We start from the raw sequence: 20,180 nt of genomic DNA on the forward strand, positions 1-20,180 counted from the left end.
GGGCTTCTAGCTGTTTACCTGTGTTCTCCTGTATTTCTTTAAGGGAGTTACTTAAGTCCTTCTTAAGTCCTCTATCATCATTATGGGAAGTGATTTTAGATCTGAATCCTGCTTTTCTGGTGTGATGGTGTATCCAGGACTTGCTATGTTAGGAGAATTGGGTTCTAATAATGCCAAGTAACCTTAGTTTCTTTTGTTTATGTTCTTACACTTGCCTCCTACCATCTGGTTCTTGCTAGTCCTACCTACCCTCGCTATATCTGACTGGAGTCTGTCCTTTCTGCGATCCTGCGTGTGTCAGAACTCCTCAGAGTCCAGCTATCTCTGTGATCCTGTTATTTGGGGAACCTGTGATCCTGAGATCCTGGGTGTGTCAGTGTTCCTGGGAGTAAAGCTGCCTCTCAGATCCTGAGATTCTGGTGTGACCAAGCCCCTGGGAACCTGGGATCTAGAACCAGTTAGAGCACCTGGGAGTGGAGCTTCCTCTGGGTGTTGTGAGACTGACTACAGAGATTGGGCCCAAGGTCTGCTCAGGGCTCCAGCACAGACAGGAAGAAGCCTCTGTGTGTGTGTGTGTGTGTGTGTGTGTGTGTGTGTGTGTGTGTGTGTATGCAGTGTACAGGAGCAGCAGAAAGTGTAAACATTTCATATGGAATAACAAAAAACCTAGGATAGCAAAACTATTTTCAACAATAAAAGAACCTCTGGGGGAATCACCATCCCTGACCTCAAGCTGTTCTACAGAGCAATTGTGATAAAAACAGCATGGTACTGGTACAGTGGCAGACAGGTAGATCAATGGAAAAGAATTGAAGACTCAGAAATGAACCCATATACTATGGTCATTTGATCTTTGACAAATAAGCTAAAACCATCCAGTGGAAAAAAGACAGCATTTTTAACAAATGGTGCTGGCACAACTGGCAGTTATCATGTAGAAGAATGCGAATTGATCCATTCTCATCTCCTTGTACAAAGCTCAAGTCTAAGTGGATCAAGGAACTCTACATAAAACCAGAGACACTGAAACTTATGAAAGGGGGGAAGAGCCTTGAAGATATGGCACAGGGGAGAAATTCCTGAGCAGAACACCAATGGCTTGTGCTGTAAGATCAAGAATCAACAAATGGGACCTCATAAAATTGCAAAACTTTTGTAAGGCAAAAGACACTGTCAACAAGACAAAAAGGCAACCAACAGATTGAGAAAAGATCTTTACCAATCCTAAATCCGATGGGGGGGGGTAATATCCAATATATATAAAGAACTCAAGAAGTTGAACTCCAGAAAACCAAATAACCCTATTAAAAATGGGGTACAGAGCTAAACAAAGAATTCTCAACTGAGGAATACCAAATGGTTGAGAAGCACCTACAAAAATGTTCAACATCCTTAATCATCAGAGAAATACAAATCAAAACAACCCTGAGATTCTACTTCACACCAGTCAGTATGGCTAAGATAAAAAACTCAGGTGACAGCAGATGCTGGCGAGGATGTGGAGAAAGAGGAACACTCCTCCATTGATGGTAGGATCATAAGCTGGTACAACCACTCTGGAAATCAGTTTGGCAGTTCCTCAGAAAACTGGACAAAGTACTACCTGAGGACCCAGCTATACCACTCCTGGACATATACCCAGAAGATGCTCCAACTTGTAATAAGGACACATGTTCCACTATGTTCGTAGCAGCCTTATTTATAATAGTCAGAAGCTGTAAAGAACCCAGATGTCCCTCAACAGAGGAATGGATACAGAAAATGTGGCACATTTACACAATGGAGTACTACTCAGCTATTAAAAACAATGAATTTATGAAATTCTTAGACAAATGGATGGATCTGGAGGATATCATCCTGAGTGAGGTAACCCAATCACAAAAGAACACACGATATACACTCACTGATAAATGAATATTAGCCCAGAAACTCAGAATACCCAAGATACAATTAGCAGAACACATGAAACTCAAGAAGAAGGAAGACCAAAGTGTGGATTGTTTGATCCTTCTTAGAATGGGGAACAAAATACCCTTGGAAGTAGTACAGAGACAAAGTTTGGAGCAGAGACTGAAGGAATGACCATCCGCCCCATTTGGGGATCCATCCAATAAACAACCATCAAACCCAGACACTATTGCAGATGCCAACAAGATTTTGCTGACAGGAGCCTGATATAGCTGTCTCCTGAGAGGCTCTACCAGTGCCTGGCAAATACAGAAGTGGATGCTCACAATCATCCATTGGACGGAGGACAGGGTCCCAAATGAAGGAGCTAGAGAAAGTACCCAAGGAGCTGAAGGGGTTTGCAGCCCTATAGAAGGAATAACAATATGAACTAACCAGTACCCCCAGATCTCTCTGGGACTAAACCACCAATCAAAGAAAACACATGGTGGGACTCATGTCTCTGGCTGCATATGTAGCAGAGGACAACCTAGTTGGTCATCAATGGGAGGAGAGGCCCTTGGCCCTGTGAAGACTCTATGCCCTAGTATAGGAGAATGCCAGGGTCAGGAATCGGAATGGGTGAGTTGGGGAGCAGGGGGAGGGGGAAGGGGATAGGGAATTTTCAGAGAGGAAACCAGGAAAGGAGAGAACATTTGAAATGAAAAAAAAAAAGAAAGAAAATATCTATAAAAGAAAAAAGAAAGTGGAAACTTGGTGGTGTGCACACTTCATCTTCTCACTGACTTCATGAACATACACAAGCAGGATATTTACAGACCCGCAGGCTCCTCCAGGGTTTTTTCTGGCCCCAAAGAACTGACAGGATTCCACGTTGCTCCAAGACTCAGAGACTAAAGCAATCATTATATATCTAGTTTTGGAACTCAGGTTTTGTGGGCTAATGTTTAAGGCTGCTCAAAGAAAATGAACAGTGCCCCCTTGGGGCTGCTAAGACATACTCGAGGTGGCTTTCCAGCCAGCCATGCTTCACTGTCATCTGACTGGAGGGCAAAGATGCTTATTAAGAACAAGCCAATGTAAACAACAGAAAGAAGAAGGGGTCCTTGAAAGCTCTGCAGGAGATGAGTGAAGAAGGGGGATTTGTCTTATCTTACTTGGAGACTTGGTGGTAAAGGATGTTGCCTGTATCCCAAGGCTAATGTCCTCTGGTCTAATTCTTGTAGTGTAGCAAAGGAAACAGGTGGGACATTAATGAAAATGGAGCTCCCGTGCCCTCCCTGGACTGTTCCTCTCATGCCTGGGACCATTTGGTAAGAGCAGGAAGCTATGAGGGTCACAAGGACAAGGGCGGGACCCGCTGCTGTGTGGCGTCTGGAATTAACCGACTACACAGCAGAACAGGGGTCACCTGGGTGGGGGTGAGAGAAGGGGGAATGTGTACGGAGCTCTGCTGGGGTGATGGAGAGGCTCTGGAAAAGAGCCATGGAGATGGCTGTTCAATGTTACATGTGCATCCAGTGTCTCTGCATTGGATCCAACTCTGAATCAAGAGCCCAGGGCCAGTGAGACGGTTGAAGGGTGAGAGCACCCACTGCCAAGTGTGACAACCTGAGTTCAAACCCAGGAACCAATTTGGTAGGAGGAAAAAACCCAACTCCCAACAAGTGGTCTTCTGACTTCCACATGTGAGCTGTTGCATGACCATAGACATAGGCTTGTGCATATGTACACACTAGCAATCAATAATCAATCAATCAATATTTACTAAAAAAGTTAAAAACTATTTTTAAGGGGGCCAGAGAAATGGCTCAGTGGTTAAGAGTACATACTGGCCGGGCATGATGGCGCACACCTGTAATCCCAGCACTTGGGAGGCAGAGGCAGGCGGATTTCTGATTTGAGGCCAGCCTGGTCTACAGAGTGTGTTCCACGATAGCCAGGGCTACAGAGAGAAACCCTGTCTCGAAAAACCAAAAAAAAAAAAAAAAAAGTACATACTGCTCTTCAAAAGGAATTGGCTTCAGTTCCCGACACTCATACTAAATAGTTCATAATGGATGCTTATAACTTCAGGTCTGGGAATCTGACCCCCTTTTCTGGCCTCCCTAGGTACCTACACACATCACAAACACATAGAAATACAAATGAAAACAACAGGGACAACTATAAGAATAAAAAGGGCTTTTTCATATCTTAATGGAGAACACTTTGCCTAGCATATCCAAGGCTGTGAGTTCAATCTCCAGAACTTCAAAACAAAATATAAAATGCTGAGCTGCCAGGGAGGCTGCCTGGGACAGCAGTAAGCCCAGGGCAGCAAGGGCTGTGGGCAGCGTGGGCTGTGGGCAGCGTGGGCTGCGGGCAGAGCACTGAAGACTGTTGTTCCAGCTTCCAGTGCTGGGTGCTGACGTATCAGCTCTTCAGGCTGTTATTTACAGCTCAGCCTCACATGTGTTCAGTTAGGAGTGTAGGACATAATTGTTGCCTGGCTGGAACAAACTGCTAAGTCAACCCCGACATTATCACAGCCTCTCTTGACTCTTGGTTGTTGTCTGGTGGCTGAGGGAATGACACAGGCCGATTGCAAATCCACTTCTCTGACATCTCTTTTCAGGGCTGGCCACCAAAGACAATGGCTGGCAGGGTAATTAGTTAGGTGAGGAAGTGTGTGCCTAGTATGTGATGTGTGGCACCCTGGGTTTGATAACCCCTCACCCCAGCACTGCACTGCATAGGTACATGCGCGTGCGCGTGCGCGCGCGCACGCGCACACACACACACACACACACAGGAGCTAGAAACCACAATGCCCACTCTGTACTTACCTCAAAAACCTTTGCTGCTGTCCCCTGCTCTGTTGTTCTGACCTTTCTTCTCCCAGTTGATGATATGTAGCACCTAAATCTTAGTGGTTTAAACTAACAGCCATCTTATTTCCCATAAGTCTCTGAGGCAGGCAGAAGTTCAGTCACGGGTCTACAGTCTGCTGAGGGCTGGCTGGGATAGCTTAGCCTTGCCTTGGAGGGCTATTCTGCTATGGGAGGCAGTGGACCGTGCCACCAGACAGAAAACCGACTAAGGTCAAGTAGATCCAGGAACCCCAGCAATTCTCGTAATTGAGAATGGTAGGCATTTAAATCTACTCCCTACCAGATTCCTGTCCTAAAACGTGATCACGACAGGCCATGAAGAAGACTGTGGCAACCAGTCATGTAGGGACAACACCTTCCACATGCAGAAGAGGCATCCCTAACAACCCAGACCAGGTCAATAGAAAGCATCTGCCTTTAGACCCCAACCACCCCAAAATGTCTATAAGACTATATCCACAAGGGATAAAGGGCACGAGTTACTTCACTGAAAATCATCTGAGTCCTGTCATATCGGGCTGTGACACTTGAGGAAAGTATTTTCTTCTGAAGCTTTCTTCATTAGAACCTGCTTGAGCCGACCACAGCCACTTCCTGCTCAGGGTCACCCCCTCACCCCAACTCCTCCACCCTCAGACCCCCTAACCCCACCCCGCTGGCTCCTAGCTGCCTGCTGTGCCCTGCTGCCTGCCACTGACTCTGGGGCAGAGGCGTCTGAGGAAGAGGCTGGCAGCCTTCCTGGCTTTGTTTTGGAGAGTGGCAACTCTTTGGCCTCTCCAAGTGGGCCAGAGTCCCACAGATCTCCATGGATAGCACTCAGTACCCAGACCAGACTGTTCCTTTCCACATGGCCTCTTACCTTCCACCTAATGCAGATGAAGAAACCAAGACTCAATGTCTGATACTGGAGGCAGCTGGAGATGAAAGCCAGTGTGCCTGGTTAGGAATGAAGGTGTGCACTCTCAGGAAGCTAGCTGTGGTGGGTTGAGTATGCCTAGCCCAGGTAGTGGCATTATTTGGAGGTGTGGCCTTGATGGAATAGGTGTGCCATTGTAGGCTTGGGCTTTAAAACCCTCATCCTAGCTCCCTGGAAGTCAGCATTCTGCTAGCAGCCTTCAGATGAAGATAGAGAACTCTCAGCCCTTCCTGCACCATGCCTGTCTGGACACAGCCATGCTCCTGCCTTGGTGATAATGGACTGAACCTCTGAACCTGTAAGCCAGCCCCAATTAAATGTTGTCCTTATAAGAGTTGCCTTGGTCATGGTGTCTGTTCACAGCAGTAAAACCCTAAGACACTAGCCTAGCAGAATTCTTACTGAACTGGGTTCAGCACACTAAGGCCTGATCAAGACAGACTCAGAGATATCTCTCCTAAAGCTTGGTCAAGAAGAGACTCTCAACAAGTCCAAGGGAGCACATGGGATTATACACTGCTATGTGGAGTCTGGATTTAAAGTGGGAACTATTACTTTAATTACAGTTAGTGGCCAGATGAGTTTACAAGGCTAGTCAAGCCCAGAAAGTGAGGAAACGGCTCAACACTTTACAAAAGCCAATGGAAATAGCAGGGAAGAGTGGAAAACTCCATCAGCCTTTCAAGTCGACTTCCTGCTCTCTCCAGGGGAAGACCCCCCTTTGACCAGGATCTGTGAATAGAATGAAAATCCCCACATTCCCTGTCTCCTGGCCAGGCACTGGCTTCACTGAGCTCGAGTGGGGCAGCCTGGAAGGAGCCATCACTGAGACACAGGCAACCCAGAGGCCACAGGTCCAGAGGGGTTCCTGAGACTCAAAGAAGGCAAAGGAAGTGAGATGGAGTGTCAGAGACATAAGGCCTGCACACTGCCATGCTTTCCACCATGATAATGGACTAAACCTCTAACTGTAATCCAGACCCAGCTAAATGCTTTCTTTTACAAGAATTGCCATGGTCATGGTGTCTCTCACAGCAATAAAATCCTAACTAAGACAAAGGATGTTGTTATATTCTCTCATAGGAAAGGTTTACAGTGGCTTCCCTACTAACAAGGGGATTCACGGCTTCGCAGAGATGGGCTCCTTCTAGCTTTTGTTCCAGGCTCATGGGATCAGTTGTCTTATCCTGCCAGGTGAGATTCGAGCTTAGCACCAATGGGTATTGTTGGCTGTTCCAGACCTGAGGACTACATGTTAAAACCCTGTCCTGCAATGGTGGTACTATCTGCAGAAGAGATGGGAGCTTTACTAACGGAAGGAGATGGGTTCCTAGGGTCATTCCTTGGAAGGACATGCTGTCCTGGCTGCTCTCCACTCTCTGCTTCCTGCCTTGGCCACACATTCCAGCCTCCATGACATTATGCCTTACACAAGATCCAATGCAGTGGCTCTAGCCAAGCTTGACCCCAAATCTCTGAAACTATGAGCCAAAGTAAACAGTCCCTCTCCAGCTGTTTTCACCAGGCATCTTGTCACCATGACAGGGAAGCTGGCTAATGTGCAGACCGAGCCTCTGACCATCGAGTCTGTTCCCAGCCTCCAGAATGAAGTTCCCAGCCCAGCTTTCTCCCAAAGATCAAAGCAGTGGTTGAGGGACCCTGAGATCAGCAGCTCTTAGCAGAAGCCTGCGTTCTGTCTCCTGAATGCCTCTTCTTGTTCCAAGCACATCCAACCCTACTCTGTCAGGATAATGACACCTCCAAGGCTGTATCTGCCTTTCCCAAGGAGCATGCATCCTCCTTGAAGCAGACACGTCATAGGTAGTGGGTGCACAGATACACTGTACAGTGAACAAGGAGCATCCTCAAGACCACTAGGGCTGGAGCTAAAAGCTTAAGTGGTGCTACCTGATAACGGTGACTACATCTCGTTTCTCCTGTCCCTCCTCACCACAGAAAGCAGGGACCCACATCTCTAATCCCCAAACAGCTATTATGTTGAACAGGTTTTATACAGTGGTGAGAACAACACAGAACTGTCTGGGAAAGAAAACTTGAACCTGGTCACCTGGGTCTGGAAGAACGCAGAGCACACTCACTTGACGCTGCCTATCCAAAGTTTACCTACTCAGTACAGGGGCCATCCCATGGGTTCCACAACCCAGGCACCAGAGTGACTCTCCCCTCCCTCCCTCCCCTCCTACCTACACAGAGAAAGGAAGGAAAGCTGCAACACCCCAGACCACATATTCTACAACCCTGCTCAGGCACAGCCTCAGACTAAGTGTATTTACACAGGGCTGGGGGCGGGAAGGGGCAATGCATGTTAGAATTCTTCTTAGGATAAAAAAGTTATATAATTAGATGGGGACACTGGTTGTGAAGGTCTGAAATTGAAATTGAAAACTATTAAATTGAATTGTACACTTGAAATGGAAACACTTCAGGGCACAGGGTTAAGCTCAGTCGAGTCTCCTTGAAGGCGCGGCTTCTCTGAGGAAAGCGAGCATGGACTTGCCTCACATTTGCTACCATACAGATCAGTCACACAGAAAGCCACACGAGCTGTCTGCTAGGAGGGAGATGCTGTCTCAGGGACAGCTTTACAGTAAAGAACAGCCAGCCCCAGCCAGAGTCAGGGAGAGCAGGTTAGCCCTTATAGAAAGCAACAAGAAGAATGAAAATCCTGTATCAGTAGGAGTCTATTGAATGAAAGACTGCGGCTCAAAAGCCCTCACAAAGTGAGGGAGGCTCAGATAGCAGGCAGCTGCTAGCTCCCACTTGGGGCCTTTTAAATGACACAGTACCATCACTTAACTCTCAACCCACCCAGGTGCATGGTGTCTGGATTAGATCTCTGAAACTTCTAAGGGCTTTTCTGTCTCTCCCTGAGTCTCGGAGTCTCCAGCTTGAAGACAAATGGGCATAGAGGCCTTCGCCAGCCCTTCTCAGAGAGCAGGAAAGAAATGACTCAAAGGTTCCTTCTGGCTCAGGCAATTGTTTAAATGAGCTTCTGCCCACAGCTGCCAAGGACAGGGGTGGGGTATCCTTCAGGCCTCTCCTGGCTGAGCCCAGCTTGAACTACAGGGACACGTGTGCCACACTATCTTACCCAGGGTTGTCCGTTGCTGGTCAGACTACCAGAGTGAAACCAACTCCCAGCAAGGGCACAGAACCCCCAGTTCACTGAGGGGGGGAGAATCATTGGGTGTCTTCCCTCCCTGGGGTGTTTCTACAACTTGGAACTCCCCACGGTGTGCTGCCCAGTTCAGAGGCCTGCAGATACCCCTCAGGCTGCTGGAGTTGGGAGTCAGCAGCTGGGTTCCTGGCTTGTTTAGAATAGGGGAGCACAGAGGCTGAGGAGCAGCCAGGAGCATGGGAAGTTCTCCTGGCTCACTGCTTTTGAGTGACTCTGGAATCTTGGCCTAGTAGGCTGACCTTGAGGAGACTTCCTGTCCGGTCTGGGGTATGGGATCTTGTCAGTGCTGAGAAAAGCATACCATAACACATCTGCCCTGAAGCCTGGTAGACACGTGTTCAGACAGACGGATGGATGGACGGAGGAACGGACAGACACGCACACACAGCAGCCAGCCCTGCCGCACTCTTCCAGCCCTAGTCCCAAGTTATCACCCGACCTCCTGGAGGCACACTCCTCTCCTGGAGATGACAGACCACCATGGGTGGAGGCTGTGTGCTCAAAGCCCACCTCCAAGTCCACACACCCTTTCTTGCAAGCTGGACCTCAGGGATCTTACCTCCTCTGAATCTGTGTCCTCCAAATAATGACTCTAAGGATGATGCCCACTCGGAGGCCTCTTGGGAAGAGCAGGTGAGATGCTGTATAGGTGAGCAACAGGCCTATGGCAAGCTGTAGTGATGGAGGGGCTACTGGGAGGAAGGGATACCACCGTCTGCATTTACTCAGGCATCTATGCATTATAACCCACTCGTTCCCAGGCTGCTCACATCTCCTCCACTAGAATGACAACCCAAGGGGTAGCCGGAGCCTGCTGCAGCCAGACAAGAGTCTGCACCTGGCCTGGAGCACTTGTCCACTCCTTATGCTGAGCCAGTGGGGGAGGGGACAGCAATTCTGCCTGCAAGCTTCTTAGGCCCCATCCCCTGTTTCCCAAAGCTGCTTGTCGTCATAGCAACTCCCCCTCATGTCTGTCTGCCCCCCCTCACCTGCATCTGGCTGCCCAGATGTTCAAAAGTACACCCCCCCCCCCCCACACACACACACAATAGGCTAAAGCTGTAAGCTCAGTCCACCTTGTCTCTTTGTAAGCTGTGGTGTCAGACATGCTGTTTGAGCCAGCTAACACAGCAGCAGCCCTGGACATTACAGATCTCTCTTTATCCTCTTGGAAAATGGCAAAAATGTCTCCCACAGCACAAAATGCCTGGAGCCTAGAGACGGACTCAGTGGAATACAATAAGCATCAATGGTCAGCAGCTGCAGCCAACCACAGCCCTAAATTCAAGATGACCAATCACGATAAAATGTGGCCCATGTCTGCAAACTGCAACATTTTAAAAGGTAAAAAAAAAAAAATTATATTCAGGCTGGAGAGATGGCTCAGAGTTTCAGAGCATTGACTGCTCTTAAAGAGGTCTTGAATTCAATTCTCAGCAACCACAGGGTGGCTCACAACCATCTGTAATGGGATTGGATGCCCTCTTCTGGTGAAGACAGCTACAGTGTGCCCATATACATAAAATAAATAAATCATTAAAAAGGAATATAGGTCTTAAAAAAGAAAAGAAAAAGATTTAAAATGTTTATATTCATATTTGATAATTAACTTAGTATGTTAATATATATTCAGTATAAAATTTTTACAAGTCTAGTTACTCAGTTTGCTTTGGACACAGGGTCTTACTGTGTAGCCCTAGATAGCCTGGAACTCTGGTGACGAGGCTGGCCTCAAAGTCACAGAGGTGCACCTGCCTGCACCTCCTGAGTGCTTAGATTAAAGGTGTGCACCACCATGCCCAGACTTAGTTACACTTTCACAGTAAATCTTTTTATAGGATGTCACTTTTTTACAGGATAAATTAGTATTTAGAGCAAATCCAAACCTGGCCAACAGTTATTGACTTCTTCATTGCTATGTGTGGCCAACAGGAATAGAACATCCCATGTCTAGAAGGCACTGTGGGCTTCAATGGTGTGAGCCAAGAGGCCTGAAAGTGGGGGAAGGGGCCTACGCCTGAGCTTAAGTCATGATCATTCGGGGTTTGAGGCAAGCAGATAGGCTTGACTTCGGGGCCAGCCTGGGCTACAAGAGGAAACACTGTTAAAAAAACAAAATGCAAAGCAACAACAACCCTAAGAGCTGTCAGGGATACAACCAACCATTTCTGCAGTTATCCCCTGTTGGGGTTGAAAGGGCAGAGGCAAATTACCAAGAAAAGAAATGGTTGAACTTTATATCGATGGTATGTAGTCTTAACTCACACTTTACCTCCCTTGAAAGAAGGCATGCTCTTCATTTGTGCAGGGAACAACAACACTTTACCCTGGTTTTGAAATGGAGCTGGAGCCAGGCATGGTAGGATGCCTTTTAAGTTCAGTACTGGGAGACAAAGGCAGGCTAGTTCAAGGCTAGCCTGGCCTACACATCTAGTAGGACAGCCAGGGCTACATAATAGAGACCCTGCCTCAAACAAACAAACAAACATACATACATTTGGAGTTGGTAAGAACTCAGAATTGAGTAGGCATGACAGCATGAGGTCTGTGGATACCTTAGAAGCCTGGGCCCAGGTACTCACAGCAGAGCTCAGAGCTCAGTAATGGGAGGCCTTCATGCATCCCTGGGTTTACTGAACTTTCAGAGCTGAGCATGAGGAGGGGGGATGAAAGATGGTGGCCACACCTTAAAGAAAGAAGCTCCGAACACAGATGGAAACTGAGTACACAGGTCAGTGCACTGAAGGAGCAACTGGTCCCATCATCTTACCTTCTCAGCACACAACAAAAACACCCGAGAGAGACTCAGGAACAATGGAACTCAATGTGGTTGAAAAACAAAGCACTAGCTGCTAGACATCTTTACAGCCAAAGTGTCTGAAACTTCTCAGTAAAACTTCTCAGTAAAGGTTCTTCCTGCTAGAGATGGCGCTGGGATTAGTAGCTGTGTGGTTCTCTCCACCTGAGGACTCTCCATTGCTTAAATGACATTTAGGACAGGCACAGGATGACATCTGGACAGATACCACTTTTGCAAAAGTGGGGTCAGGGGAAAGGGAGCAGTAGAAAGTTTTGTGGGTATTAAAAAAAAGGAAAATTCTAAGCTCAGAGTCTCTATTTGCTCTATAGGACATTCCTATCTACTTACTGGTTTGCTATACTAGATGAAGAACAACAGCGAGTGCTCAGCTAGAGAGACACGCTCAGTTAAGACCATGCAATGTTCCTATAGAGGACCAGAGTTTGTCTCCCAGAACCCACACTGGGCAGCTCATAACTTCCTGTAATTCCAACTCCAGGGGACCCAATATTCTCCTCTGGCCTCCCTGGGGCACCTGCACTCATTATGCACATGCTTATAAACATACAGACAATTTAAATACAAATATTTTTAAAAAGCAAATTACAGGGCAGGAGAGTCGAGTTAGCTCAGCAGTTAAGATCACTTTTGCAGAGCATGAGTTCAATTCACAGCAGTCACGTGGCAGCTCACTATCTGTAACTCCAGTTTCTGTAGAGCTGATGGCCTCTTCTGACCTTCACAGGTACCAGGCACACATGTGGTATACAATACACATAAAATAATAGAATAAATAAATGTAAAAATATTCTAAGACAGCAAATTGAAAAGTACACAGGCATCAAGTCTTGGAACATTTTCACCTTAAATGATGAGCAGAGATCAGGAAAGGACAGGAATTAAAGGTCCTCACATTCTATATACATAAATCTATCCTCCTGTTTCATTCTGTTTGCCAACAAGTTGGGGAAAAAATGTAGCAACAATGAGCTGCTCTCATTCATCCTGGATCTGAGCCTGCAACAAGGAGCAATCCTCATAGCCCAGAGGGTCTCTGTGGGTCAATGGCACGGGTCTCCTACACTGGAAGGCTGATGAAGTAAGCTCAGTACGGCCAAAACCACCGAAGACTTGGAACAACAACCAAGTTCTGTGACACCAATGAGAAGAAAATCTAGCATTATTTTCTTAAGCCTTGCTGGCTTCAGAATCAAGTGAATATTTTATATAGTGGTTTATTCTCTAGAGCTATGGGACTTTAATTTTTATAATTTGGTGTAAGAGATAAAATCCAGTGCTCAATGACTTGAGATCTCTTCTGAGTTATGAAGGAATCACACATAGTAAAGACTTTAGGGAACACACACTAAGCATAAAATAGCTAGTGCCTGCGATCTCAGCACTCAGGAGGCTAAGGCAGAAGGTGTGGTATTTAAGGCCCACCTGAACTACAGAATACTTCAAAGACTTCAGGTAATCGATTAGTTATCAGCTTAATCTACCCATGTTCAATGGTCTACAGATTCAACACATCCTGACAAACTCAAAAGAACAAGAGAAAATTAGAGGCTGGAACTACATCAGCATAACCACAAAGGCTGCCACTCACTCCAAGCTAAGGATCTTCGCTGGGGTTTCACTTGGTCCAGCGCCCCTGATCAACCCCACACCTGCCCTGTCCCACATGTCATAACATACATGTCTTGTTTTGTGTGGGAAGGCATGGGCTCCAGAAAAATCAAAGGGTATAAGAGACTCCAAGATGTAAAGACACAAAACAACTCCCCAAAATGCAACAAGATTCCATGGACTGTGACATCAATTCCAAAGCAGTAACTGGTAGGACACAGCCATCCCATTAAGACCCTCTGCTTCTTGATCCCGCAGAACTGGGTGCAGCAGAGAGGAGATGGTTCAGCATATAAGACGGACCCATTCTCTGCAGCGGTCCCTGGGAAGTCCCCCTAATAATAAGAAAGTGGGCTGTTGCAATCATCAGCCATCCATGTGTTCAACTTGGCTGGGGCATGTGCAGCTCACAGCTTTGCCCAGCTGGAAACCTCAGCATGGTCTCACTGTAATGTGGTCTTTTTATAGCTCTCAAGAGGGAGGCCAGGGGCTGTGTCCTCCAGCAGCAAGCTGCAGGCTGCCTTTTCTTGTCCATCTTCATGAGGAACTCCTCCGCTCTGAGAAAACCAGCAGGGCCTCGCCAAGTCCACCAAGCAGGAAGCTGCAAACAGTAGCATATGGTCAACTTTCCTCACCCTGCAGGCTGGCACCTATAAACAACATAGAAGAGTGAGGCGCTCCACCACGACCAGCCCAGGCAAGCCTGGGTCAAGGTATAGCCCAGAAGCCATCACATCACTAAAGGGAAACCATCAGTCACTGGGCGGGAAGTGACGGGTGTGGGCTCCTTAGGGAAGGGCGGGTGTCCCACATATCCTGACCAGGTTAACACTCTGAAGGAAAAAGCACGGGAAGAACGTCCCATGACCCCTTGGGGGCTTCTGGCTAAAGGGAATTGTGGAATATGAAATTGTACAGACGCAACCTTTTAATTAAGAAGGGTGTGGCTTCTAATAGACTAACAGAGCATTTAAAGGTGAGCACAGAAATGGGAGTCATACATTTCCCACTAACACAGAAAGAAATGTGGTGGGCGATTTGAAAATTAAGATGTGAGAACTGCAGCCGGGGAGAAGATATTAGATACTTTAACATTTCTAAAATACAATGCACCCAGAGGCCTTTCCATCCTCTGTTTTAAACTTCTTGGTAGACAGTCTGGTGCCTGTTGTGTTTCTGGGGACTGGGCTGGATCGCTGCTAAGGGTTTATGATGGCAGGTCCCTGTCAGTGAAAGTTTTTTCCAGAAGTGACGACCACCCTTTGGTTAGACTCTCTCTTCCCTTCCTCTGCCCACCCACCTAATACCCCAGTTCTCTTATGCAAACTCAGCACACATACACTCAACATTGGTATCTCTGTCTTTCTAATGCATCTGAGATGCTGAATATATGAAACACCCGTATCACCTTCCCAGTAAAAACCTATATAGAAATGCTGACATTCAGGTGATTTGTACCACTCTGTTCTTTAGTCCAAGAATGAACTAAGTATGAGCATGTGAACGAAATAAACTTAAAATCTGTCAGGAGTTCAGATCTATGCAGCCTTTGTTTCCTTCCTGGAAGTGACCACAAGTCCCAGTGTGTATGAGGCTTACATAGAACATATCTGAAGCCACCTGTGCTTGGCCTATAATGGAGTCCCCACAAATACATGACTATTCCCTAACCAGACGAGCTTCTAGAGAAACATGTCTGCCTCAGTAGCAGTGGGCTGGCTACTCACCCTCTGCCTGAAGGAAACGAAATCACTCACTTTATTTAACTTGCAGCAGGGATGTTGCTGGAATTGGTGACTTAGGAACCATGTACACTCTGGGAGGTTGCAATCACTGCCACAGGACTGCTTTAGTGAGACACTTCATGGTCCAAGTTTCAAAAGACCAACCTAGAAATGCCTATTTGGGAAGATGGGGAGCTTGTTTGGCTTTTGTCTAGTGTGGGACCCCAGGAGCTGAGGGGTTTCTACCACCTGTTCTCTTTAGTAAAGAATGAAGGGAGGGAAGTCATTCTTTGCCTCCACAAGCTCTCCTTGAAGGTACCATTCCTTTATCTGAAGTAGCTCTGCTGTTCTTCCCACATCTGATCAGTTGTTTCCTCACATCCCTGGGCAAGCACACAGATAGAGCCACCCGTGAGCCAGGCGGCACAGAGCTCTGCTGTGGGACAATTTCATTGTGAACACTTCTCACTAATCCTCCTGAAACAGGGGAATGGACCAGGGCTGTGCTGGCCTTAGGCCAGTTGCTCTCCTGCAGCCGGAACAGTGCCTGCTATAATAACCTTGCATTCATCCCTTTGGCAGAGAGACTTCCTGAAGGGCCATGGAGCTTAGTGAATGGTGAGAAATAAACCCGGAGGAGCCAAGAGGTGAACTTTGATGTTGCTTTTCAGACATCAGGGAGATCTCACTTGGGGTCTGGAGTCTTAATAGTATTACAACTATTTAAGTTGGAGCTTGACTGAGCTGTTTGCAAACCTTCTAATCCCTATCATTCCTGAAATGAACACACTTCACCAGATGGAGGCATAAACCTCAGGCTGCAGAGCACACATGGCCACAAACACCCACTCCAGGCATCTCTTCCAGAGTTATTTCAGTGTCTCTTTCTTCCCCTGTGGGGGCCAAAGAGCTTGTCTTACCTTACATCTGTTATTGTGGCTGCCTGGTTAGTTCCCACTGAACTCAACAGACTGTATTTTCCCTTAGATGCAGACCCAGCACACAATGTGTGTGTGTGTGTGTGTGTGTGTGTGTGTGTGTGTGTGTGTATTCCAACTTCTTGGTTTTTACTCCCTACCTCACTACCTCACTAGAATGTAGTTCCCCAATGTCTCACTCCTTTGCAGAATGAAGTTCACAATCTGATGAAAGGTCTTAATGTATTTAAACTTGTCATGTAAACAAGAACACAGCACATCCAGTTTGATGTGGTTCTGAGGTGGAACCCAGGGTTTTGATCTTAAGCAAGCAGGCAAGCACTCTATCCACTGAGCTCCATCTCGAGTCCTGAGTAATGTCTTCTAAAATGAGATGCCCAACGTATAATTCAAATGGGAAACTGACACGTTTCATTCACTGTAGTCCTAAAGGGATTTAAAGAATATTAGGATATTTTTCCTTGGCTCCTAAATTCATTTTCTGTCTGCCAAGACTTGAGCAGTCTCCAAGAAGGGCCCCTAAAATCAGGATAAGATATCTTGACTCAAAGATAACTAAAAACGCTTTTTTGTTTTGTTTTGTTTTGTTTTGTTTTTGTTATTTGTTTTTTATTGTTGGGGTTTTGTTGTTGCTGTTGTTTGTTCTTTATTTTCTAGATCTAAGTATCACAGGCTGGTCTCAAACTTACAATCCTCCTGCCTCAGCTTCCTCAGGACTGGAGTGTGTGTGTGTGTGTGTGTGTGTGTGCGTATGCGCACATGCACACGCATAACCACACACCCAGCTCTTTACAATTGTTTTTTAAAGATCGTTGGTGATCAAATCTGAGTGACTGTCATGGTTGGCCACCTATGATGAGTGGCAGACCCAGTGAACAATGACCAAAGGTAGAGAGTTGTCAGTGGAATCCTCAGAAGGTAGTATATGCACTGTGGTCATTCCCCACAGCCTTAGACTTATATCATCCCAAAGGGGAGTGAAACTCTGGCACCACAAATAATTCTCAGCAGGGAGACTGCTCACAGGTGACTTCCCTTGCATGTGTTGAATCTCCTCTGCTAGAGTTTTTTAATAGAGTGAATCAGCATGAACTATAAAACTGTATTAATTTTTAAAATGAATTATATAAAATCTAAATAATTAATGAGCTCAAAATATACTTTTGATCATTAAAACCAAGACAAATGGCTACATGACACAGTTGCTTTTAGCTAAGACTCTGAATGCTAACACATCAGGTATGAAGGTTGATAGCTACTCTTAGGTATGGTCCTTGGAAGGCTGAATCATCAGCAAGCCCATGATGCTGGATTCCCACCAGTGAGGGAGCTGGGAGCAGGGGAGGGATACACTTATACATCAGTCTATCATAGAGCCACTTTCAAAGCCACGCCCAGGGAGATGCTGCCAGGACTTGAGCTGAGCTGAACAAACTTCTGAGGATCTTGTCCACATAACATTCTCTCCACTCTCTTCTCAGAACCTTGAACTAGTGATTTTCCTTCCACGGAAGAGTTGTCAGTGCCTGTGTGCTGTGGCACATGTGTGAGTGTGAGTACCTGTGTGCTGGGGCACATGTGTGAGTGTGAGTGCCTGTGTGCTGGGGCACACCTGTGAGTGTGAGTACCTGTGTGCTGGGGCACATGTGTGAGTGTGAGTGCCTGTGTGCTGGGACACACCTGTGAGTGTGAGTACCTGTGTGCTGTGGCACATGTGTGAGTGTCTGTGTGCTGGGGCACATGAGTGAGTGTTGTGTGCCTGTGTGCTGTGGCACACCTGTGAGTGTGTGTGCCTGTGTGTTGGGGCATATGTGTGAGTGTGTGTGCCTGTGTGCTGGAGCATATGTGTGAGTACCTGTGTGCTGGGGCACATGTGTGAGTTTCTGTGTGCTGGGGCACATATGTGAGTGTGTGTGCCTGTGTGCTGTGGCACACCTGTGAGTGTGAGTGCCTGTGTGCTGGGGCACACCTGTGAGTGTGTGTGCCTGTGTGCTGTGGCACACCTGTGAGTGTGAGTGCCTGTGTGCTGGGGCACACCTGTGAGTGTGAGTGCCTGTGTGCTGGGGCACACCTGTGAGTGTGAGTGCCTGTATGCTGTGGCACACCTGTGAGTGTGAGTGCCTGTGTGCTGGGGCACATGTGTGAGTGTCTGTGTGCTGGGGCACATGTGTGAATGTCAGGGAGCGGTTTGTGAGAGCTGGATCAAGCTCAGATGGTTGGGTTTAGAGGCAGGCACCTTTACCCACTCAGCTGTCCTGCCAGCCCAGACACCCTACTCTAGATGACCTCCTTTGCTCAGCTAAGACGCTACCCTTCTGGGAAGGCAGGCACGGCCTTGTGAGTGTGATCATGGGAGATCGGAGGGCAGTGTCTATCCACCCCAGCAGCTGCTGCCATATGTAGTCACAGACCCAACACAAACTCACAGTCGGTCATCATTTTCAAAGGAGTATGGAAATCGAGATTTGTAGAAGGAAGCCACTAATTTCTAAATGCTAGTGACTAATTTAAAATTTAAAAATCAACCAAAACAAAAGAAACAACAACTGTACAGGAAAAGGCAGTAGCACTAAAACATAAAACAAAACAAACAAACACAAAACAAAAACACAACCTTAAGGCCTGCAACCCCTGCTCTTTGAGATGTTCAATTAGTTTAGGTTACCGGGAGACAAAGACCAACCTCTCCCATCTGAAACCTGAGAGCTGCCCGGCCATCAGGTGGTCCTTGACCTCTTCATGGACCAACCACGTGGTAAGAGACAGCCGTCGTCAGAATTGCAGCTCCACACGCCCTCTGCTTCCTCACTGTGTGCTTGGAAAATCTCTGATGCTGAAAAACATCCTAACCTCAAAAGTTCTAAACACCCAAAGCCAAGGGTTTTGTTTTGTTTGTTTGTTTGTTTTGCAATAGGCACACGTGCTGCCTCCTCTATTTGGATCCAAATGCCCACTCTTTCCATTTTCTTCAGGGCATAGCCTTGATTCCATAGGATGAGAAGCAGCCTGGAGACAGAGTCCCTTCCAGACAGCAACCTCTTTACTAGTCTGCCTTAATACGTCCTCACCTCAGAGAGCCGCCGGGTTGGATTTCCCATGCTCGGCTCAATACCTGGGTTTCCTTGGTTCATTCTAAAATTCTATGCAAAATGCGAAAGTATGTGTGCAAAAAAGAAAAATACTGTCAAGAATTGAACCTAGCACCATGAAGGTGGGAAGAGAAAAACCTCAGCGAGTTTCCCTGTCTCCTTTGTGGGCTTTGACCTTTGCACACTGACCTGTGCTGCTGACAGTCTTTGCTGGTACTTCTTAGTTGTGCAAGGTTTGGACACACTGAGGCCTGGGCTTGAATTCTAGTACGATCTCAGATCTATAACATTCAGGGGGAAATCACTTAAGTGCCTCAGAACAGGACACAGACATCTAGGGCTGGTGAGATGATTAAATGGTAACAATGCCTGCTTCTAAGCTTGACAAACTTAGTTCAGTCCCTGGGACTCACACTGTTGAAGGAGAGAGCTAACTCCTGAAGCTGTTTCTGACCACCACATAAATGCTGGGGCATATACATTCACATGGGCAGGCACGCATGCGCACGCGCGCACGCACACACACACACACACACACACACACACACACACACAGAAATATATACATGCATCCATGCATACTACATACAAAAGGCATGTGTGTGTCCTCTTTGGACAGTTTTAGGGCCTCACCTATCATTCTGTCTCAGGACCGAGAGAGCAAGTATGGGGTAGGGGTTAGCTGTGTGGCTTAGAGCCCATTCTGAATCCTTGATCTCACCGTCGGCACCTCTAGCCCTGCCTTCCCTGGGTAAGAAAGGCCTAGTGCTCTCAGCGACAGTTCCAAGGCTTGCCTACCAAGCACTGCTACCTTCTCTCCCCTCTACTCTTCACATCCACTTGATTCCCCCAAGATGACTAGCCTATGCTCCCACAAAGGCTTTCTGACTCCATTTTCCCTTGAGAAGTAGATAATATCTCACACTGCGTTGACAGTTTCCCCACGGGTTGCATACAGCACTCAGTATAATCTCTTGTGTTGTTTTATCCTGAGACAGAGTCTCACTGTGTAGCTCTCTGGTTGTCCTGGAGCCCACTATGTGAACCAGGCTGGCCTCAAACTTGCAGCGATCCACCTGCCTTGGTTCTTTGGGAATTTCACAT

General features: G+C 47.0%; 1 protein-coding gene across 16 annotated transcripts in view; it reads right to left on the reverse strand.

Moving 5' to 3' along the window:
• Positions 1–10,451: 10,451 nt before the first annotated feature.
• Tmem241 (transmembrane protein 241) overlaps positions 10,452–20,180 on the reverse strand; it is a 141,452-nt gene continuing 131,723 nt past the window's right edge. For 9 of the 16 annotated variants that reach the window (XR_003952531.1, XR_003952529.1, XR_003952533.1 and 6 more), the window contains one exon: positions 10,452–13,926. Coding sequence is in view for 6 of the 16 variants with exons in the window: in XM_030250518.1 (XP_030106378.1) it covers positions 13,863–13,926 (64 nt within the window). In the remaining 10 variants the exon portion in view is untranslated. Of the gene's footprint in view, positions 13,976–20,180 lie in introns of all 16 variants that reach the window. The other 7 variants (NR_110356.1, NM_001289667.1, NM_001289666.1 and 4 more) reach the window with 4 other exon arrangements.

The sequence above is a fragment of the Mus musculus genome, chromosome 18, assembly GCF_000001635.26.
Source record: "Mus musculus strain C57BL/6J chromosome 18, GRCm38.p6 C57BL/6J".
Taxonomy (NCBI): domain Eukaryota; kingdom Metazoa; phylum Chordata; class Mammalia; order Rodentia; family Muridae; genus Mus; species Mus musculus.